The sequence below is a fragment of the Cydia pomonella genome, chromosome 19 (genome assembly GCF_033807575.1).
Source record: "Cydia pomonella isolate Wapato2018A chromosome 19, ilCydPomo1, whole genome shotgun sequence".
NCBI lineage: Eukaryota > Metazoa > Arthropoda > Insecta > Lepidoptera > Tortricidae > Cydia > Cydia pomonella.
In genome coordinates, this window is record NC_084721.1 from 13,113,687 (window position 1) to 13,137,611 (window position 23,925).

Consider the following 23,925-nt stretch of genomic DNA (forward strand, 5'->3'; position numbering starts at 1 on the left):
ACTGAGCCAGTGGGCCGTCCAGGACAACCATGTTGAACAGTTTGCATTGCACGATTCATTAAACCTTAAAAGTGAAAACATCAAAAGTGGGTCTAGGGGGTATATCAGTAAATCTGGCACATGACTGTATGATCAAGAACACCTTAGGGCAGGGGTTCCCAACCTTTTACCCTATGATCCAGCGGGCCCTATGCGGCCGAAATGGTTGATGAATTAAGGCTTGTAAAGTGTTATGAATAAGGGAGTATATCTGGATCCTCCTTGGTATCACTCTACACCCTCCAAGTGGGATACGCCTCACTGATTCGGATATGCTGCCTTAGGGCAACAAAATGTCATGTTCCTGCACTGATTACTGATAAGGGTAAATTTTGTCAGTTGTTTTTAATAAAAAAATGTTTGACACACTATATTGTATCTTACATAGTACCCAATAATTAGACACTTTATAAAATATTACATGGATTATTCCCAATATCATTCTTTATCCCATAAATACCTAAGTGTTTAAGTGCATAAACAAGGTCAATATGGAGAGGACTGTCTATTAAGTAAGACCCTCTATAGTCTATTTTTTTATCCCGTAGACTAAAATGACATTCCATGTGTTGCTGGTTTTTTACGTCTTATAAATAGTGATGTGCTACAACCGGTGCTAACCGAAAATAAACTATTGGGAGTTACTTATATAGGCATGTAACACCATTTTGAGGCATGTAGCAAGTTTGTATCCAGGTCTAAACACAATATTTTTAATATTTAAAAGCGATTTTATTGTAAGATTAACAGTCACCTCGAAGCTCATAATGCAATTTTTAAATGTTTGAGTGGATTAGTAGTAAGTAGATTTTATTTATTGTTTACTTCATATCATGTAGTGAGTAGATTTCATTAATTGTTTATTTTGGATCTAAAATTAATTTAATATTTATCGGTTATTCACAAACCGAAATCAAATATCAGCACTATTTGTTTTAAGCTGGTCACATTATTTCTGCGTTTGACATTTGTGGTTGCCATTTTAGTCTACGGAATAAAAGAACAGACTATACAATCTTTTTTATCTTTTTAACTCTTATGTTTGTGCATCTGTGGGCCAATTAAATTTGACAGATTTTAAAGATGTATTCTTGATCGCATTTAGACACTAAAATGTAGTACAATTGCTGAAGTTGATATTGTTTTCATTATCACTATAATGTAAATTTTAGTGAAAATTTGTCCCTGTTATAACATAATGAAAAACACCTTTTTAGCTGTGATGCTGCCACTATGTAACTTAGTTTAAACATACCTACTGACAGACATTAAAGATTTAAAGTAAACTTACAATTTTTATCTGTAAATATCAAATAAAACTTTAGTTGTTCACTGTAAAGATTTTTTTTTTCACCAAAATAAATAATATGCTGTGCAAAAATGCAAAAAAAAGTTTTTCCCATGGTGTATTACAGAAGGTCGGTAGAGCAGAAGGAAGCTAAGCTCTTCCTTTCTGACTGTGTCTGAGTGATATATGTAATACAAATACGAGAGTTCTTGCCCAAATTAGAGTCTTCCCATCTAAAAATTGTGTATCTTCTCCACATTCACCTTATTAATTATTGCCATGACATATAGCAGACGGATTATTAGGATATTAATTAAAAAGTATGTGCTATATTTAAACTATATTATCTCTATATATTTCCAATTACTTGTTGCAGACAGTTAAAATACAATTAAACAATAATGTTATCAAAACTTTACTACTATAATAATTTCATGATAAACATTTAATCAAAGGCATAAGTTAATCGCCCACTTAATTCATTCACGCATCAAGGATGTTTGCAAAACATTCAGCTGATAAAGGCAATTTATTACTCTGACCTCTGATCTTTTCTAACATTAGTACCATTTGTGATTCTAACATATACAAAGAAATGCAATTAATATTACGCTACGTACCGTCTTCTCGGCTTCTAAGAGCACTCCTTCTTCATAAGTATAAAGCTGATCGGGTAGATTATTCAACGAATTTATGAAGCCATTCAACACTTGTTCTTTTTTCTCAATGCTTAGCTCACCTAAGCAAAAGTTAATTAAAATGCACTTAATAAAAAAAACTGCACAGTAAGTGCGACGCATGATGCAAGCTTAACAAACGACCATTGCGATTTACGCGAACGATGAATGTGAAATGAAATGCGTGATTCAGACGATTTCAATAATATTTTGCGCTTTTATTGACATCACTGACTAACCGAAAGCGAACTGACGTAAGTGACATACTTCCGCTGACAGTTCCTACTCCACCATTCCGTTACACGAATATTAAATAATGCATCCTTATATTTTTACTAAAACTGTAAATTTTACCACTGATTTTGTTATGAAATACTTCAATAAAATAAAATAAACTATAATATTCCAAGATGGATTACTGTGTACTCTTTGATCTTTTACCACTCATGCAATCATTTTACTTGCTCAAGCTACATGCATTACATATTTTGGAACGCTCGACTGTCACTGTCAAGTCGAATGAAATCCAATGCAATGAAATCAGTGACGTTCGCACACTAGGAGTACCGTTATGAATCTTATTAGTGTTAAATCTTTTAAAATTGTAATTAATGCTTTGAAATTAATATAATAGGAACGACAGTCTAAATAATGTCTGATAAATTAAAAACTAGCCCTAACAATTCATCTACAAAATTGTAAGTAATTCCTTACATTAATTACTCACAATTTACAAACTTTCATAAAGTTTTATTTTTCATGATATCTCTTTATTCAGCTTTGCCCAGTACTAAAAAACTTACAATACCAATTAAAATATGTTAGAAGTCCATTCTTCAATTAAAACAGTAAATTACCATAATTTTACCTAATTAGAACTTGATATTAAATATTTGAGAGTGTCTCAAAATATAAATGTCAAATGCTGGTTATAGATGGTGGATAACATTTGGAGTGCTGTGTGGCGCCACATTTGTGACTAGGTTCTACAAAGTGTTGGAACCAGATCATGTATGGTATGTATACATAGTATAATAAGTAGATATGCAGTTGCAAATACTTTCCATAACAAGATTTTGAAGAGTTGTGAAAAAAAAAGGACTTAGGGAAGTTTTGGATTGCAAAAAGAAAGAATTGTAAGATTTTTGTATTAAAATGGATAGTTTTACTACTTTTTTTGTTGGAATACCAGTACTTAGTATGTTGAGAGTCAATTATATTTCGTCACTTCATTTTTCAGATATACTACTAAATTTTTTCCCCTTCCAAATACTGGACTTCCCAATGTTTAACATTTTTTTTTCAGCTGGGATGAAACTCATTTTGGCAAAATGGGTAGTTGGTACATAAACAGGACTTTCTTCTTTGATGTACATCCTCCTCTTGGCAAGGTAAATAAGTTGAAAAACATGTGGAAATGTTCTAGAATAAAAACTTAATAACAGAATAGAGACTTATCCCAATTTCCAGTTTTTCAGGTTGCAAGTTAAAGTGCTTGGGCATAAAACTACAGTAAAGTAACACAGGTCCATTTTGTGGTACTTTTTGCTTTTTAGGGTTCCATACCCAAAGGGTAAAATGGGACCCTATTGCTAAGACTCTACTGTTTGTCCATCTGTCACAAGGCTGTATCTCATGAACCATGATATTTAGACAGTTGAAATTTTCACCTCTGTTGCTGCTAAAACAACAAATACTAAAAAACAGAATAAAATAAATATTTAAGGGGGCTCCCATACAACAAATGTGATTTTTAGCCGTTTTTATAGATAATGGTACGGAACCCTTCATGCATGATTCCGACTCGCACTTGGCCGGTTTGTTTATTATGTCTTCCTGTTTGTGCTGACAAATAAATTATTTCTATTAAATTCCAACAGAAACATTTTCATATACAATGTAGCCAAGACGAGACCATATGGCTCGCACTGTCAAATTGTATTCAAATGGACAAGTTGATAAAAATGGGGAAAAAATCTGCAAAAAAAAGTCTAGTCTTCAGGGCACTTATGGTCCATAACATCAGACAACAGAAAATGATGCTATACCCACGTCGGTGGCAAACAAGCATACGGCCCACCCCATAGTAAGCAGTCACCGTAGCCTAAGGATGCCTGCAACAAAAGAGATATTAAATACATGCGCGTTGTCGACCCATGAAAAACCTGTACACTCTTTTTTGAAGAACCCTATACTGTAGCCCCTCGCATGTTACCTGTAAATTGTTTGCTGAGGTGTCAAAGTAAATCAATCAAGAAGGTAATGCTTATACAACACAAGCCTGATTGAGCTTACTGTGGGACTTAGTCAATTTATGTAATAATGTCCTATAGTATTTATTTATGATTTATCCTTAATGTTGTTAATATTCCAGATGCTCATTGCATTGTCAGGCAAGCTGACAGGATATGATGGCACCTTTCCTTTTGACAAGCCTGGAGACAAGTATGATGGCGCAAAATACGAAGGCATGAGAATTGTAAGTTATTTTGTTAGATGCCTTAATAATTATACCATCTGGTAGCTGTTCAACTAAGAGCAAGAAGACAAAAAACTATCAATTCATTTCTCATGAAGAAATTTACACATAGATGTAGACCGTTTTCTCGCTGACTTTATATACTGTTGGTTAAGGGGCGGTTTTCATCGATTTTTGACGAGTTTTGAGTCGTTACTGCTTCATTAAGACAAACGCCTATCGGTTCCTTAATCTTTTATCTCCATTTTTGTCTGACGGATTTTGGAAGAAACTAATACTTATTTTTTTATGATTTTTATAAACATTGTCTAAATAAACACTATTTTCGTTACTAGACTGTTATGAAGGATCTTACATATATGAGATCTACATATTTGGGTTCGTCTTTGGCGTCTCTAAAATTTTTGTCAGAGAGTTTAATTTTAAAGTAATTAACAAAAGAGTTATGGCCAGAAAACCAGTTTTTTGGCCTAAAATTATTCAATGATGCCAAATATCTCTAAGATAATGAACTTAGAAGTAAATATGGGATACTATTTTGCCTACAGCCATTGCTGTTAATATGATTAGGTACTAAAAACATTAGAAAACTAAGGGATTCAGATCGAAGGTCAGTGGCATTAGGGACCCCCTTAAGTGAAAATAGTTCTCACAAGAAGAACTAGCTCATTACTATTTGCTTGCAATGGCCGTCTGACAGATGACTCTGATCTAGTTGAGTCAGATATTTTTTAAATGCTTAAAAGTATAAGTAAATAGGCGTGTCCAATCAGAACGAACATACGCGCGAGGCAACCTCCTCGCGCACATACCGGCCAGTGTCGACGTGCCTCGGCCGAGGCGGCGCGCGCGTTTGCCTCGCCTGAGTGCGCTGCCTCGGCCGAGGCACGTCTGCACTGGCCGGTTTGTGCGCGAGGAGATTGGCTCGCGCATTTGCTCGCTCTGTGTGGACCCGCCTAATTAAAGTGAAAAGGAATAGGAATACCTATTTGCACATGTGTCATACAATGTTATACAGTACATATGGTCCTTTAAATTTTCGACATTAAGATGAGTGTGGTAAAGTCACACCACATATGTACTGTAAAATAGCATCTATATACTATATATTGTGTTCTTCTTACAGTTCTGTACAACCTTGGGAGCCCTTGTCATTCCTTTGACGTTTTTATCATTATGGGAGATGACAAAATCATTGGACTCCACTTTTATAGGAACAATGCTCTTATTATGCGGTATGATTCATCATATATATTAATAATATAAATGTTTGTTTTATTTTGATGTTTATTGTTCAATTCCGCGAAAACTAAGCATGGATTTTATGTAATTTGTGACATACATAGTTCATGCTTTTTATACTCACCAGTTCACTTCCTAAGAGCGTGAAAAGGGTTGAAATTTAGAACATGTTTTATGTAAGTTAATGACTTCTTAATTGTCCAAATCGTGCACAGGAGTTTTTTTTTTTTCATACTACGTCGGTGGCAAACAAGCATACGGCCCGCCTGATGGTAAGCAGTCTCCGTAGCCTATGTACGCCTGCAACTCCAAAGGAGTTACATGCGCGTTGCACATAAGCCTTCAAACTTAAATTATAACAGATGGTTATGTAATATCATTAAGTAAAATATTTTATATCTTATAATCTGTGGTGTTTCAGATGTTGGTTTTCTAACTCTAAACCGGTATATTTTGTTGGACCCCATTTTGCTGTTTTTTATGAGCTGCTCTATTTATGGTGCTATGAAGGTAAATAAAATATTTACAGAAAAATTATAACTTGCATGATTGGTTGTGTCCTCATAGTCCTCAATGACCTCAAGTTCGATTTTGCTGGCAATTTTAGATATCTGGGACGAGGGTTAATTTCTAGACTTCACTTTTTTTTTTAACGTAATGAGCTGCCTCGCAAGGAAGTTTTCGGCATTTCGACCACGCACATTATGCGTTTGCTACGTCACGTGTCACGTCTACTACACAGACCGAGCAGCTTCACGCGGCATTTTCCTCGCGAGGCGACTCATTCTCTGTGGACCCTAATGGTACTAAAATATATGAGCTTATGTTTAGATTCTGTCTTATTGGCTAAAAGCGTGTTTCATGGCTCAGGTCCGCACGCTGACCACCGAAGGCCACGCGCCATTCTCACCGACTCTCGTGACCTGGCAGCTGTTCCTCGGTGCTTCGCTGGCCTGTACTATGTCGGTCAAGTTCGTGGGGTTGTTCGTCGTGCTGTTTGTAGGGCTGCGGACTGTGGCTGACTTGTGGGAGGTGCTCGGGGACCTAACTAAACCTGTGGTAACTTGATTACGGCCATACACTTCAAAATACAAAAAAGTTATTTCAAGATCTTGGTGCAATTGACTTTATTTAGCAGTTAGAAAAAGTAAACGCGCCATATATTTGTAATAGTATTATATACAATCGTGATACAATAGCTTTTCAGTGAAGTACCGCGTTTAGGCAACGAAGCTTGCTGAGAAAGCTCGATTTATTTCACGATTGAATACTATACTTTTTCTACGAGTCATCTAAAATGATATTTTTTTTACTATAAAACCTAAATAATTTATGAAAATTGGTAAGTATCTCAACAAAAATGTTGACATAAACGCGTGACTCCCGCCCCGCGCCCGTTAATTATTTTCTATGGGAGCGCGGCGGCACGTGATTGGTCATTTTTTTTATAGTTGACTACAGCGTATTGAAAGGAATCTTATAGTTGATTGGGAGCCCATACGTGAAAAGTACGCCATTATAGTTTGGTATATGAAATCTTAATTCAACCATTACAGTTGACAAGTACTAAAAAAAATCTTATTCGTCTGTGCACTGTCTTGAAATTATAACTCATGTGTGAAAGATTTTACCTATAGGTAGAAGCATTCCACCAGAGCGGTTACTTAACCCTTTGAACGCCACGCCTATCACGGAGTGTCATCGTGAAACTTGTCGGTATACACGAAGGTTATTGCTTTTGACACTAATATAACTTTCAGCAAAAAAATGACACATACTTAGGCCTAAGATATACTTGTAAGTTTTACTTACGTACTTTGTCCCTATAAAGCTATTTGTTAGAATGAGATAATGATATTCATCTCTCATTCTGTAGTTTTTTTTTTATACTACGTCGGTGGCAAACAAGCATACGGCCTGCCTGATAGTAAGCAGTCTCCGTAGCCTATGTACGCCTCTGCTCTAGATCTGGAATGACATCCGCTGTGCTGTGCCCTACCACACAGAGCGAGATGACATTCACAATGCCCATGCCTCTCTTGTGGACGTAGTTTAAGGACATATCCGGGTCCAAAAAGTAGAGCGTGTTTGTAGAAACACGCTCTACTTTTTGGTTTTTGGTAAGTAGTTATGTAAGTAAAACTTACCAGTGTATTTTAGACTAGTTAGACCTTAAAGCCAAAAATTTGCTTCCTAGCAACTTCAAAAAACTTTTTAAATGAGTGGTAATGATGATGGTGATGGATGTGGTAATGATAGGACAAAGTCCAGTGTATTACACCTGAGTATCTTATCGTAGCTGTGATTAGTTTTGTAATTTTTTTATACTTTTGGTGGAATTTATCTAGGTTGATACACATTATATATGGTTACTTTCGTATATTCCTGTCAGAGCCTCACCGTGAAACACCTGATCGGTAGAACCATCACTCTAATCTTGTGGCCTGCTGCTCTCTACGTGTTCTTCTTCTGGATACATCTCACCGTCTTGTCTAAAAGGTTAGTTGCTACAAGGAAAAAACTACATACCTAAAGGTAAAAATAATCCTATGTCAATATTACTTAGTGATCTACCTAAGTTTTTCTAGTCATCTAGGTACTTTAATCTTCAGAGCATCTTTATCAAACTAAACTCTGTACTCAAAATATTCATTAAACTATTCCCTAGAGACCTATAATACTCATTATACACCTCTCAATCATTAAATGGAATAAAAGACATCAACCCATGCTCGTGGTCTGTGCCTCTTAAATTTTCAATAACATTTTATTATTTCTTCTTTCTAACATAATTAGTTAGCTCTAGTGAAGTATTTCTCTCATTTATATAAAATTTCAAAACAGTGGAAACGGCGACGGCTTCTACTCATCCGGTTTCCAAGCGCGGCTAATAGGAAACAGTCTTCACAACGCTAGTGCCCCTCGCGTTCTGGCGTATGGCGCAGTAGTGACATTGAAGAACCATCGCACTGGAGGGGGGTACTTACACTCGCATCACCATCTGTACCCGGCCGGGGTTGGCGCTAGGCAGCAACAGGTAAATATGAGCTTTATTTGATGACGGTTAAGGTCGCTATTCCCCAGGTTCCTAATAAACAGACTCCAGTGCCCCTCTCGTTCTGGCCTATGGGGCAGTAATGACATTGAAGAACCATAGCACTGGAGGGGGTACTTATTTACATATGAGCTTTATTCAATAACGGTTAATGTCGCTGGGAATCCAAGCGCGCCGCATGGGAAACGTACTCTTCACGATAACAGCGCTTCTCGTGTTTTATCCTATGGAGCACTTACGACAGCAGCAAGTAAAATAAGCTTCATTGTCTATCTATATACTCGTAGACAACAACAAGTCAACTTCTTTCAATTGAACCATTTTGCTAAAGTGCTCTTTGTAATCGCAATTGGCAGTTTTTAAATACACCGTGGGCCAATTAAACCCGTCAGATTTCAAAGGTGTATTCTTGACCGCATTTAGAGACTAAAATGTCATGCAATGTTTTCTGAAATCGTTCTTGTTTTAGAGATAATGACAATTTCTGTGAAAATTTGTTTCTTTTACAACTTAGTCAAAAACGCCTTCTTAGCTGTGACGCTGCCACTATGTGACTTGGTTTAGACATACCTACTGACAGATATTAAAGTTTTAAAGTAAACTCGCAATTTTCGTCTGTAAATAAAAAAAAACTAGTTATTCGTTGTAACGATTTTTTTTCACCAAGGTGTAAAAATAAAGAACGTGTCGTGTGCAGAAAAGGCAAAAAAAAAAAAAATTTTTTTTTCGCCAAAAAATTCGAATTTGGCCAAAACGAATATAACATTTTTTGCTCCTTATGACCTCAGGAATGCGTTGTTAAAATCTGTCGGGTTTAATTGGCCCACGGTGCATATTCAATCAACCAAGAATGTGATTCAAGATTAGACTTTAATTTTGATGTCTTTCCTTATGTAAAACTAGCTTTTGCCAGCGACTTTATGTGCGTGAAATGATAATGATGATGGATAAAGACTACGTCCTTCCCCGGGCCTCAAACTTTCTCCATACACTATTGAATTCAGGTTTAAGCGTGAAGGGGTAACATACCGACCGACCGAATCAAATGAACCTTGAAACATAAAAAGTGAAACTTATTCATTATCCACAGATAACAACATACACCCACAAAGATGAGAACAACCGCTGGATCGTCCGGCCATACGCATCCTCACCTTCAGGCACGGTGCTCGTGCGCAGCGGAGATCTAGTGCGGCTCACGCATGCGCAGACTATGCGCAACCTCCACTCTCACAGGGAGCGCGCGCCGCTCACGCAGAAATGTATGCAAGTTACTGGCTACGGCGAGGTGAGCACCATAATCACCGAATAAATTATTATTTACTACCGAACAGAAAGGAAACTTCCTACAATACCAGTGTTAGACAGCGATTCAGGGACGAATCATGTTGTCGCTTTCTAATGTATGGCACTGTCCCTTACGGATATTTAGGGTTATCAAAATTACAGTCGTGTGGTTGTGAACGCAAAGGGACATCAAGTTTTTATATCCCAGGTATTGTGACATTGCGACAATGTGAACCCTGACAATTTCGCCATTATGAAAAAAAATCCGTAAATTGTCAAAATTTCGAGAGATATGGTTGAGATGAAAAATGTGACTTCTCGCACAGCCGGATATAGGGTAGAGGCAGAGGGCATTGCAAGATGGAACGGCCTAAAGGATGCACCCGGGAATGCCCTTACGAAGATGATTGTTATTGTGTCCATACTAATCATTCACTGCATGCGACCATTCTCATCATGTCATGGTCTGATACTGGGATCCTAGAGAGATGAAAGAAGCGCTCAAATATTCTGATTTAGATTCTTTTTACAGTGACCTATGCATTTGTACTCGGAAAGCGACATTGGATGAAGTGGATGAAGTGAAAACCGTAAAAGTTATTGCTTTTTTGTTAAAATGTATTGCCCTATAAAAATGTGTTTTCTTATTTTATACAAATTCCTTCTAGGATGGAGTTGGCGACGCGAACGACGTGTGGAAGATCGTGATCGCTGGAGGCAAGGATGGGGACGAGATACAAACTGTCAAGAGTAAACTCATGTTCGTGCACTATTTGCAAGTGGGTATCATAACGTAATATGGGGTCTAGATGACATTTGTACATAGTACTGCAACAAACAGGTGGACCCAACACCGTCTGTGTTGATGGTGGGTTTAAATGTTTAAATAGTGTCGCTACGAATTAACTTTTGATTTTTACGAGAATATGAGTTTCGGTTTGATACTACATATTAAATGTTTAAGACATATAATAATAATAATAATAATTTAGCCTATATACGTCCCACTGCTGGGCACAGGCCTCCTCTGATGCGCGAGAGGGCTCGGGCTATAGTCCCCACGCTAGCCCAATGCGGATTGGGGACTTCACATACACCTTTGAATTTCTTTCGCAGATGCAGTGTTTGTATTTAAGACAAATCATTAGAATCAGTATCATCAGGGTGTAAATATTTTAAAAATAGCGTTTGCTCGCGAAACACGAATTGTTCCATAAATTCCATGATAGCTTTTTTCAATAACATTCGCTGTTTCACAATGATGTGTTCGTTTGTAGGCTTGCGCCCTGACAACGACCGGCAAGCAGCTACCGAAGTGGGGCTACGAGCAGCAAGAGGTTGCTTGCAACCCTAACTTGAGGGACAAAAACGCTCTTTGGAACGTAGAGGACAATGACTTTGATGACCGTGAGTAGACGATATCAACCATTCTTTCTGTAGCAATAGATGCTATATTTGCTAAAATTTCCAACAAGAACGCACTCTGGAACGTAGAAGACAATGTGTTTGATGATGATGACCGTGAATAGACGACTGTGAACTCTGCCGTAAGACTATAGAGGCTATAGTTCTGAAACAAGTAGGTAAGTGACTACCAAAGTGGAGCTATGAACAACCTACACAACTTAATGGACAGAAACACGCTGTGGAACGTTGATGACCGTGAGTAGATGATCTTAAATCTTGTCTGAATACAAATAGAGGTAGTACTACTCGCTTGTATTTACTAAAAGCAGTAAATACAAGCGAGTAGATAGACTTCTAGGTCTGATTTATCACGATAAGAATAGAATCTATTGTCGACCTCGAATATATGTTTATTTTTCAAGAAGAAATAGTAAAATGTAAGAACAGTAAGAATCAGGTGTTAAGTTCAACTATTCCAAACCAAAATTTGTAATTAAAAAAAGAAGGTGGTTCTTTTTTTACCTTTGTTCTTTGTCCACAGTACCAAAAGTAAGCTTCGAAGCCTACGCATCAGGCTTCATCGAGCGCTTCATAGAGTCCCACGCCGTGATGTTCCAGGGCAACGCGGGGCTCAAGCCCAAAGAAGGCGAAGTCACCAGCCAGCCGTGGCAGTGGCCTATCAACTACCGGGTAAGGTCACAAAGTGTAGAGCTCGAGGTCTCCAGTTAGCAAGCTCAGGTAGTAGCAGTAGCGTCTGATATCTGTTGACTAAGGACGGCACAAGTACGAGGAAATTGAGACAGTCGGTATTAAATTCAAATGTTTTTATGACTTGTTAGAAGCGTTCGATTGCGTAGATCATTAGAATTCACCATGAATATTAGCAAACTTTGGGATTGAAGGGACGAATTACGATGTCTTACAGATGTATAACTTAATTAGTTAAGACTTAGAAAGAACTCCTGAAAGCATTTCAAAATTAGTAGATTCTAGCATCTTAATTGGTGTGCCTCAAGGATTGATATTAGTCCTCTCCTATTTCTCAAGAATCGAAAGCTATGAAGGTGAAGTCAAGCATAGCAAGAATCTGTGACTTTGGGTTAACCAAAATCAGTCGTGTTCGCGTTGCCAGGTGTACTGGTTCTCAGATTAACACTTTCAGCGCCACACCTGTCGTCGTGTCCGGCGCCGTGGATTTGTCGGAATGCACGAAGGTTGATATTAGGCTGTAACCGCTCGCGTCAGTTGACGTCTTTAGCAGTCAAAGGATTAACCTGCCTCCTTTACCTGTATGTTCTGTTTAGTTACCAGAAAGATATATTTATTGAGTAAGATGCGTACAATCTAAGACGATTTCGTGCGTCGAATTTGACAGGCAAAAGAGATGACACTGTCCAGCTCCATACATTTACGGTAACTCTGATGGTCAAAAGTTGACGTTTGACGATTCAGTGGCCGCAAACCATATTGTTTTGGATGTCAAACTAAGGGGCACGTTTTTTTCTTAGACTTTACTTCTCTATTTCGATCAATTCTCTTTGGTTACAGGGCCAATTCTTCTCCGGTAGCGCACACAGAGTCTACCTGCTGGGCAACCCGGTGGTGTGGTGGACAAATCTCGCGTTCCTCGCCGTGTTCTTTATCATTTATGTTGTCAACTCCATTAGGGAGAAACGGGCGGAGGCGCGTGGCATCGTGTTGCAAGGTATTTTTTTAAGGCGCTCTTATAGACAGATTTTAGGTTTTTGAGGGGGTGAAGCAGACGAAGTGGTAAAGCAGGCAGGCGGGCGCTCCGCGCGCCGCGCTCGCAGCAAGCCTACGTCCTTATTCTGACGCCATCCGTATTCTGGTTTGTTAGTTCTGGGATCTTTTCCGGAAATTTATATTGATTATGATTTAAACTTAATGAAATTAAAAATTTGATAATTATATATAATACTAGAGTATACCGCGGCAAATTGAGAACCTAGTAAAATGATACCAAATCGTTTTGTGTCGAAATAATATTACTTACTAATTCAGACAAAAGTTACAACAGTCTGCTTTAAATCATATATAGATACCTATTCAAAACTTAGTTGACCTTAAAAATGCAATAGAAGTCAATTTCGGGCAAGTAGTGAAAAAAGGAAGAATACTAGCAAAGCTAAGTAATTTGTGGAAGTGAACGTAAACAGGTAGCATGTTTTTGCTGGTATTGAGATAACTGAAAACATAAGCATAAGGTATGCACAAGCATATGTAGCTCCAAAAAGTAGATAAATTATGCTATCTTCTCAAAAAAGAACCATGACTATAACTGTAACGACTATTTCTATATTATTTTTTGAATTGACGACAATGAAGACGATTATAAATTTTAAATGCAAAAGTCGAGAAAACTGCTATTATTCTTTATTATTTAAAGTTTAAAATGCACTTATACTACTACTACTACTTCGAAGTTATATAGTAATGAGTATAATTGACTGACTTTAATTAATGTCTAATAAAGAATCAGTCTGTTGTCTGTCTACTCTGTCTGTAATCAAAATAATATTACAAGTATATTTGACTCACTGATGTTTCAGATGAAGTTGGAAATCTGCATACATATGTAAGTAGGGTGACAATGAAATATTATGGAGAGAGGAAGTGGCCGTAGGAACTCTGTGTCAAAATATCGCAACCAAATTGCGTTTGAGGTTGTTAGAATTGTCTCAATGAGTATTATTTTTCTTTGGAAAGAAGTACAGTTAAGACCTGTTCCGTAAAGTTAATTAACATACAAAACTTTCCGATGAACAAAATTATTTTATCAACTATGTTATTTATCCCTTCAAGTGGTGGCCCACCACTCACGGGTCGATGCGATAGCCAGAAAGCTGTCGGCCAACAGAGGGTGGTTAGTGAGGTGTTGCCATATTTAGTGGCAAAATTGAAGGCTTTGAAGTACATTTACGCTCTTCTAGCGCCCAAAAGTAGCTAGCAAGTTAAACAAGGAAAACATACATACACACGCTTGTTAACGCTTGGTTGCTAAGGACCGTTCATCCGGGATCGAACGCCTCGGTCGAGTTCTGTCTTGATTTTTAAAGAGGTTATTTTGTAAATACACGGTACCCTCGAGGAAACGGAAAGATTTTAACAGTATATTCCGGATCGTATTTAGAGGCAAAAATGTCATATAAACTTTTTTAATTCGCCTAGTTTCAGAGTTAATACCAATAAAAAAAAATATTTTTCGTTGTGTTTTAGTGCATAACGCCTTTTTGATGGCTATGTCGCCAGTCGCCACTTTGGGACCTAGTCTAGACTACATTCTTGACAGATATCAAAGTCACAAGGTACCATTTGAATAGATTAATTGTTACGAAAAAAAATGAACCAATTTATATTAATCCATAAATTTTCCAAGAACATGAACTTAATATGTTTAAAAACATACAAAAAGTAAAAAAAAAAAAACAATTTTTTTTGCGTAATTTTACTTAAACTTGTACATGAAATTCTTCTTATGACCTCAGGAATACGTGGTTAAAAAATTCCGTTTCCTCACGGGCACTTTAACCTTTGAATTTTAAGCCCTACGTAGAAAATTAATTAACAATTACCTCCAATCATAACTTTGTTTTGTGGTGGTAGTCATTTTTAATAAGGAATCTGGAAAACTGTCACTGTTGCTAGGTTTGATTAGTTAGGTGCATGTGGCGAAATGCATAAACATTACAATAATTTAACAACAACAAGGACAACTTCAACAGAAGGACATGATGTCACGATCCTCAGCATTGAGGGATCAAGAAGAAGAAGACAATAATTTAATTGTTCTATTCGATTAGCGTATTTAGTGCTTATTCTAACGATATATACTTCAATATATACTTTTATACATAGATAAGCTTAAATAGTTGAATTTGTAATATTCTCTAAATTGCGCTGAACACCCGACGGGGCCCCGCCACGTGACTACTTTGGCTTCTGCCACTTGAAGGGATATCCTATAGGCCTTGACTAGTGATTCATTTCAAAATAAACTATTTTAATATATACATAAGCACCCTAATGCAAAAATGAAGAAAATATATTTTGCGAAACTTTCGATCGATTTTTCCACTTATATTTTGTATTGGCATGAAAAATAGTAAAAGCATATCACAAAGACATAACAAGGTCCAAGGTTTTAAAGAAGAAGGTAAAATTGGCTGAGACCTGAAATTGACGGCAGAGTGTCATCAAAATTTATACTTGAAAAAAGAAATAAAATGTCACCAGTTTTCATTTCATACAAAACAGAAATAGCATGGTATAAAAGTATTATACCAAACTTTTACAAGGGACTTTATGTTTAACATTATCAAAAATGGAATTTAGTGACATTCTTGAATTTACAGAATAATTAACCAGTGAAATAAAAATATTGGCGAGAGGTACAAATATATACGAACTTCCGAACAGAGTACTTGCAAAATTTTGAATGGAATTTGAAGGGTAAATATCACTCCTGCTCACCTTACAAAATAAAATAGTTGATAAATGTTGTAAATAAAGTCTTAAGTGTATACCATATGAAAGTTAATAAACCAGAAATACCAAACAAATTCAACACTTATAACATAAACTATTACAGCCATTTGAGCACTTCCACAAAAACGTGAAATGGTACCTTTCACTAAGCACTATTTAAATCCCACATATTTAAATCCAGTATATCTCCTGCATCTTGTATGTGTTAAAAATGAAGCTGTGCCAATATAATGACTTAGTACCTGGGCGACCGAGCATCGAGCAAAGCTCGGATAGAAATACACTTAAATTGTAAAAAAAAAGAATGCCATTTTTTATTGTAAGAAAATATATCACATAAAATAAATATGTTTTAAGTTACAGCCGAAAAATTCAGTGGCCCTTATTTTCTTTTGAGGAGTATATATTGTTATCTCAAACATTAACTAAATTTTTTAAAACTTGTCTAAAAACAATAAAAATTAAAAAAATTATATATAAACGTGAACATATAAAAAAAATAACAAAAGTTAGTCACCGGGCGGAATTCGAACCCGTAACACTGGTTGATTCTTTCCGTCCGCATCTTAACCCGATGGACCAGACAGACAGTTGCCGGCGCCAAGAAATTAGCGACCATATTTTGCGTCGAAAGAAAAATGCATGAAAACTCGAAAACACGCGTTTTCCCAAACATAAGACTAATCTAGATTGATTGTTTACCCCCAAAAACCCCCATATATCAAATTTCAGCGAAATCGTTAGAGCCGTTTCCGAGATCCCGGAAATATATACAAGAATTGCTCGTTTAAAGGTATAAGATATAAATTAAACAAGCGGATTAATTTTATTTGTTTACGTTTAAAAATAGGTATTCAATTTGATTATTACTGTAATAGCCATTTAAAATATTATTTTACCTAAATTGATAATTAAAAGTACCCCTCACGAAATAAGTACTACAGAATTTTATATTTAGCAGTGTTTTTTAAAATGTACATGTATTTTACCTTCCTCGTATTAAAAATGAAAAGTAGAGTGTTTAACTCGGGTGCAAGGCACCATTTCATCATTTGGTTAATCGTGGCTGCATGCCGGACAGGTGCGTGTGTAAAACTTGTCAAAAAAGATAATATGACGGATGGATGACTGAAATGTCACCGTATTTATGAATCAATTAGCTTAAAAATTTGTTTTTTCTTCGTAAGAGTGATGAAAACATTGTGTGTATAACATATTTGTGTATATAAAGTGTGATTATCCATTTTATGTAACGTCCGCTAAACTAGCACAGGTCCGACGCTGACAGTGGTCACGGGCGTACTGGCGTACTGACGGTATTGCCGCGCAGGGTAACGTTTAGTAGACAAAATGTTGAATTCATAATTATGAATGAAAAATTTAACGCATCGATAAACTGACAAGCATAATGTTAGAATTACTTAAAAGCTATTGAATGAAGTAAATTTCATATTGATATTCGTCATAGTACTTCTAAAATATCGAAATAAATACAGTTTTAAGCATATTTTCAAAGCAAAAATCTATCGAGAAAAAGATGAGCCATCGTGTTTCTGACAAGCATACGGCTAGTTCAAAGACTGAAGTTATACATACTAGAAAATAATCGATGAAATCCTTGTACAAGCCTGTAAATATCGATTTAAAAATAGCGCATTTTACTATACACCGCGCCTTAATAATACAAATCAACTTCATGCAGCCCAACCAGCAAAGTAGTTGATCATAGTAACTGCTTGCCAACCGCTTAATTTAAACCTTCCTACTTTTATATTATTTAAACACAGGTGGCGAAAATGCAAGGCTCCTAAATGCAGCTGGGTGGAGTTTCGTCGGTTGGGCCTTGCACTACGTACCCTTTTGGGCCATGGGGCGGGTGCTGTACTTTCACCACTACTTCCCTGCGTTGGTCTTCAGTTCCATGCTAACAGGTAACCCAATCAATACCGTTCTGCCAATAGGCTTTATGAGAACAGAATATCATCATATCATTAAGTTCAGTTACATTTTTGACGATACGGTTGCGAAACATGGCTTGTGAGAAGGGACATCACCAATCGGCTGCAGGTGTTTATAAACAAGTGTATGCGACGCATCCGAGGGATTTACTGGCCACGAACTATCTCGAACGTCAGATTGTGGCAGATGACTGACCAGAAACCCATAGGCCAGGAAATCCTTGTAGACCGTAACCACATGTCCAAGCAGGGTCTCCGCTGGCAATCGACTCGCAGTAGACGGTCAGGGCGGCCTCGTACCACTTGGAGGCAGGCGATCAGTTGGTAAGGAGGCTGGCTCATCTGGACTCGGCTGGAACGAGCTGGAAGTAGCCGCTCAGGATCGCGTCAAATGTAAAATTCTTCTGCGAGCCCTGTCCCTAATGACTCAATGAGGGATAACAAGATTATATCATCATTACATTTTTGATAGTCTGACAATGAATCTGAGAGAGAAAATTATCTAGAATGAGAAGAAATAATTAATAACTGTCTAACTTCTAGCACATAAAAAAAGATGGCGCTCCTCTTTCCTTCATCTCGCATTCTATATATAATCAAATCTCGAGGCTCATTTCAGTTGACTCATCAAGTCGCATAACACTCGTTTAGAACGGTTTCTTTATTATGTTCTCTGTATCTAATTAGATAATGTGTATCATAAACGGAATTCTTATAAGAAATTCTAATCCATTTTTATTTGCAGGTATTCTCACCGAATATCTCCTAAAAAGCATCAAGGCTTACCTGAGCCCGGAGCTCGGCCGTGCCATCTACCAAGGTGTCATAGGTTTGGTGCTGTCCACTACCGTGTACAGTTTCTACCTGTTCTCCCCCCTGGCTTATGGCATGAACGGTCCTTTAGCACACGAGCCTAATTCCACCATGGCGGGGCTCAAATGGCTCGAGTCTTGGGAGTTTTAGATATTTATGTCATTTACGAGGTAGCCACAAGCCTGGTCACTACATTTATTTATTTAATCTTTATTGCCCAATAAAAAATCTTACAGTACAAAAGGCGGACTTAATGCCACGAGGCATTCTCTAACAGTCAACCTTAAGGCTAAGCACCATTTACATTGTATCGTTTTTATCTGTTTTTCCCTCTGGATAATGGAATGAGCGGTCCTTTAGTAAACAAAACAAATTATTCAGTGACGGAGCTCAATTGGCTTGAGTCTTGGGAGTTTTAGATATTTATAAAAAAAAAAAAAATATTTCAGACAAATAAGTGTCCATAGTTTGTTAGTACCTAACAAGAAAATACTTAAATAACTATATTAGTACCCAAATTTAAGTGAAGCGAGGACCAGTGCCTGATTAGGCAACGGTCCCACCTCCCCGCCACTACGCTCACGCTCAGGAGGCTGTGGCGGCTGTCGCGGACTCTGTCTCAGTATACTGTTTCCACCTGTTTTCCTCTCTGGCTTATGAAACTAATGGTCCTTCGCACGCGTGCCTAATTCTACAATGGCAGGGCGCAAGGCAAGTGGCTTGAATCTTGGGAGTTTTAGATATTTATGTCATTCACGAGGCAGCCACTGGCCTGGTCACTACATTGTACCGTTTCTACCTGTTTTCCCTCTGGCTTATGGAATGAGCGGTCCGGTTTAGTACACAGGCCAAATTTTACAGTGGCGGGGCTCAAGTGGCTTGAATCTTGGGAGTTTTAGTTATTAATATTCGCAAGAAATCTATAAACCAGGTTTGGTCTACGAGAGTGTATAGTTTCTACCTGTTCTCCCGTCTAGTTTGTATTTACTTGATTGAGTGACTTGAGTCTTAGGAGTTTTCCCCTTTAGCGAATGAGATGAGTGGTTGTACATATATGTATAGCGGGTACTGCGGGTAGGTACGTGACACGCACAGTAGGCTTTCCATTCCATTCATACAATTCCATTATTGTTATAGTGACTTTAATCGACTATTTTTATATCATCTAATGGTTGAAAAAAAACGAAGGATTTTATTTAATAAAGTAAGTAGAATTTAAGAAATTTAAATACGCTGAAATCTATGTAAATTATAATTATATTAAGTATTGTTATTAGGATATCTGTTGTATGAAAAAAGTACCTTTAGCCTAACCTGTTCCGTCCAATTTGTATATTTTAAGCAGTTTTTTATACTTTTTATAAATAAATACTCATTATAAATGTTTTATTTGTATTTTATAGCTTTCTCCTCAATCTGCCCTGCATGTTTCTTACTTTGAGCTGTATGATATTATGGTATGGTCAGGTATAGTTGTTAGCATTGTAGCTGGCCCCCAACGGCTTATCCTGTGTCTATTGTTAACTAAAACCGCGCGTGCCATTTACCTGTAAAAAAAGGGCCGCGTAACTTTAACCGGTTATTTAATTAGAACTCCTATGGTAATTGAAATAAGATTCAAAATGAACAAATGGAAAAATAATTTGTGATTTCTTGTGTGGTCCCTATACGGTTACTGAGTGCCGGCGAGTCGAACGCTACCGAACCAGTCTAAAATGTGTCCTCGATCGATATGCGGAACAAAGGCGCGTTATCGGAGAGCGCACCTACACTGGTTTTTTGAGCGTTGGACTAGCCCGCGGTCAGGTGCCAATTAGAATTATATGACCCTTTATTGAAGATAGTGGCACGCGCGGTTTTAGTTAACAATAGACAAAGGATACGCCGTTGCGGGCCAGCTACAAAGCTAATTCGTAATAATAATAATTCATAATTGATTTATTGTCTGTAGAACACGGGTAGATACAATGATGGAACATAATAATATAGGATCACCATGGTCTTGCCATTAGGCGTACAAACAGTCAAACTTATTATCTAGGTACTTACTCATTACTTACTACTACTTAATACATAAGTCATGCGAATCACAATACATTTACATATAAGTTAACAAAAGCGGTCTCATATTTAATATTACACGATGATGTTAAAATGTGTCAGAGAGGAGACTCTTGAATGGAGTAGTAGGCTTTTTTTGTAAAAAGTCGTGCAAAATTTTCTTAAAATACAGTTCTGTGGCCCTAGTGAAAAAGGGTACAAGTCTCTGGCAGCGCAGGTGTAAAGGGGTGTAAGTTCCACGTAACACTTATGCCCTTATACACCTAAACTGCCAGAGACTTGTACCCTTTTTCACTAGGGCCACAGAGTTATCGTTAACTTTTACAGTTAAAACTATAGTTATAGTTAACTATTACAGTTAAAGTTCATCTTAGCTAGTTTTGCAACAAAACAAAGTGCGTTTTCACGGGACTTCTAAGTAGTTTACAGTAAAGCGCCATCTGTATCGTAAATTGAGTTTGGTTTAGGGTCATTATACCAAGAATAATCTTGATGTCGCGATTTTTACTACTCTGAGCAGTGCGCAATATATAGCTCTAAATTTTATAATAATTAAAAACCATATGGGAATGAGTTCGTTTAGTAAAAGCGCAATAACCCGATTAAGGATGTTCCTACCCGGAATCGGAGAAGTAAGAAGTAAACAGAGTACTCACTCCATACATCAGGGCTATAACCGCGAAAAAGTTCGTCAATTGCGCGCAATTTTCTGTCACTCTAATTACGTCTTAGTGATTGTAAAAGAGCAAGATCCCCGCAATTTGCGAATTTCGGTTTTCGCGGTAGCCCCCCAAAGGACCTACCGCGAACCACGTTCGACGTGTTGCCTCTTCGTTTGTTGCACTTATGCTGGTGTTTTGGTACCAAAACGTTTACTATTATCACCTAATGGTAAGATGGTGATTATTTTCTTAATCGACATCTAGCATCGAATAGCGGAATTATCAGTACTGTTACTTAACAATACATGTTGCGACGAACGAAAAGTCTAATGCTCAACAATTTTTAGCTAATATTATAACCGTAACTCTATTTTCAACTACTTTTGCTTGTAATATTAAGTATTTATAAATTGTTTAGAAATACAATTTTCGTTAGTCGTTACACCCGAGACACCTAGTGTCAAGTAGCGGTACTGATAATTCCGCTACTCGATGCTACATGTGGAGTGTGGACTATAAAAATAGTATGAAGTGAGTAGGTACTCTATGTTTACGTCTTATTACTCTATGCCGGAATATATGTATATGAAAGGTATTTTATGCGATGCCGCCGATGCCAAACTCGACCATACTTTCTCGCAACCCAAGCATCCAGTATATTATGAAGTGTGCGTTTTACCCAACTGTTACCAGTTAACAATATAATCGGTAATTAAAGCCTGACCAGTAATATATGATCACGCGCCATATTGCGGAATTTCATAGGAACTAAATTTTTCATACTATTGAACTGTCACCCTGTACATGAGAATAACAGCGCCCTCTTGACAATGATCATATATTTCTGGTCGTACTTTAGTAAGAACAATAATTTCTAGCTTTTTAGTACCATAGTACTACTTGTTAGTGCTATCTATGGGAATTATTTTTACCAGTAATTACCACCAACTTACTTGTAGCAGATGGCAAAAATATTTCTAATAGTTGCGAATAAAAGTGGCACATGCATTTGCGTACATTGCGCAAAAGTCTACAACGGCCTTTATGTTTTCATGCGTGACATTGTCTATGAATTAAAAATGGAAACAAGGACTTACGTATGGCAACACTAGAGGGCTACTTGCATTATTTATTGTATAAACCATAATACGCTAATACAATATTTTTATACACCTATAATAATACATCAATATTATATTTACACTATTCTATAATAATATGAAAAATCAATAAATCAAAAATAATTTAGCTTTTGTCATTACACCCATGGCAGATTTTGTATCTGGCCATTCTTCTTGAAAATATTTGACACAAAAAAAGTATAATTACAAATGGCGTTTACGTAGAATAGACAGATGTGTTCACGGCCACGATGGGCGATGATTCTTTGATATTACGAGAAGATGGTTATATACGTATGAACTTTCCTGTTACTTCTTTAACGTATCACAGTAACTTAAACATAATTTTGGTGAAGACTGACGTTGGTGGTGTACACGTTTTGGATGTCAATTCTGGTGTGATTCTTCAGTCGTCCTGCCTATCAGCGGGTAAGTCACGATTTTAGATGCTTGTCATGTCTATTACAATATATTTCATAATTTTCCCCTTATTGCATTCGTGTAAGGAGGAATTTGAATAAGAATTACAGCATATTGTATTCATTTACGCGTTAGGATTGTTCTTAGTTGCCCTACATTGTTTCGGCTGACAGTTCTTTATAAACAATAATTGGTGCAACGAGATTACTTGAGTTTTTGGTATTTTGCAGATGATGGGGGTACGCTTGGAGTGGAGTACGCGTCGGGGGCTGACAGGGTGTTCGTGTGGGACAGCAGTGGCGTGGGAGCCCGGACGGATTACAATGGAGTCCTGCTGCTGCACACGGCGCTCCAACGGCCGCTCCCATCTTCGCAGCCGGATAAAATAATAAGAATTGAACTTGTGCTCTCAGAGGTATGTATAAATTTAATGAACATCTTTGTGTAATCAAAAGTTTAGGGCATTGAGTAGTACTTGACAGATTATCTAACCTTAAACAGTATCTAGTTACTTCTATATTGTATAGATAAATATCAAATAATTGTAAGTCTATGCCAAATTTTAAGTGTATTACACTTATTTTTCAACAATATTTTGCACCAAATCTTAAGTACTTGCAGTAGTGGAGTTGCAGGTGTACATAGGCTACGGAAACTGCTTACCATCAGGCGGGCCGTATGCTTGTTTGCCAACGACGTAGTATAAAAAAATAGTACTTATTTTATATACATCAACAGATAAATGGTTAAGAAGTCATTATTATAATATTTTTCGCATGTATTGTTTAAGAGCTCATGAAGGATATGCATGTAGGTTGTATGGGCTATACAAAGGCCTTTGTGGAGAGATGATGAAAAGCTGCTTAGAACAAACAAATAGGTGATTTACATAATGCTGACCTTATGAGTG

General features: G+C 37.1%; 3 protein-coding genes across 3 annotated transcripts in view; 2 read left to right on the top strand and 1 right to left on the bottom strand.

Moving 5' to 3' along the window:
• LOC133528607 (uncharacterized) overlaps positions 1-2,249 on the bottom strand; it is a 35,506-nt gene extending 33,257 nt beyond the window's left edge. The window contains 1 exon segment of the mRNA XM_061866053.1: positions 1,948-2,249. Coding sequence (XP_061722037.1) covers positions 1,948-2,127 — 180 coding nt within the window. The 5' untranslated portion in view covers positions 2,128-2,249.
• A 264-nt stretch (positions 2,250-2,513) lies between these two features.
• Positions 2,514-19,125, top strand: LOC133528601 (protein O-mannosyl-transferase 2). The gene is made up of 16 exons (XM_061866045.1): positions 2,514-2,702; positions 2,940-3,020; positions 3,311-3,395; positions 4,379-4,483; positions 5,610-5,718; positions 6,147-6,235; positions 6,596-6,784; positions 8,118-8,224; positions 8,570-8,762; positions 9,871-10,068; positions 10,736-10,846; positions 11,345-11,474; positions 12,016-12,164; positions 13,023-13,179; positions 17,768-17,911; positions 18,684-19,125. Exons 1-16 carry the CDS (start codon positions 2,656-2,658, stop codon positions 18,899-18,901), a joined length of 2,112 nt encoding a protein of 703 aa, XP_061722029.1. The 5' UTR covers positions 2,514-2,655; the 3' UTR covers positions 18,902-19,125.
• A 3,598-nt stretch (positions 19,126-22,723) lies between these two features.
• Positions 22,724-23,925, top strand: part of LOC133528507 (baculoviral IAP repeat-containing protein 6) — an 81,460-nt gene continuing 80,258 nt past the window's right edge. The window contains exons 1-2 of the mRNA XM_061865895.1: positions 22,724-23,024; positions 23,246-23,430. Of these exons, the coding sequence (XP_061721879.1) occupies positions 22,847-23,024; positions 23,246-23,430 (363 nt within the window). The 5' untranslated portion in view covers positions 22,724-22,846. The remainder of the gene's footprint in view (positions 23,025-23,245; positions 23,431-23,925) is intronic.

What these genes read in the sequence shown, in the direction of transcription:
- LOC133528601 (XM_061866045.1), top strand. Translation starts at nt 2,656, where the DNA reads ATGTCTGATAAATTAAAAACTAGCCCTAACAATTCATCTACAAAATT. An exon ending in GGACAATGACTTTGATGACC is followed by an intron (nt 11,475 to 12,015) that starts GTGAGTAGACGA and finishes CTTTGTCCACAG; the next exon opens with TACCAAAAGTAAGCTTCGAA. An exon ending in GCGTGGCATCGTGTTGCAAG is followed by an intron (nt 13,180 to 17,767) that starts GTATTTTTTTAA and finishes ATTTAAACACAG; the next exon opens with GTGGCGAAAATGCAAGGCTC.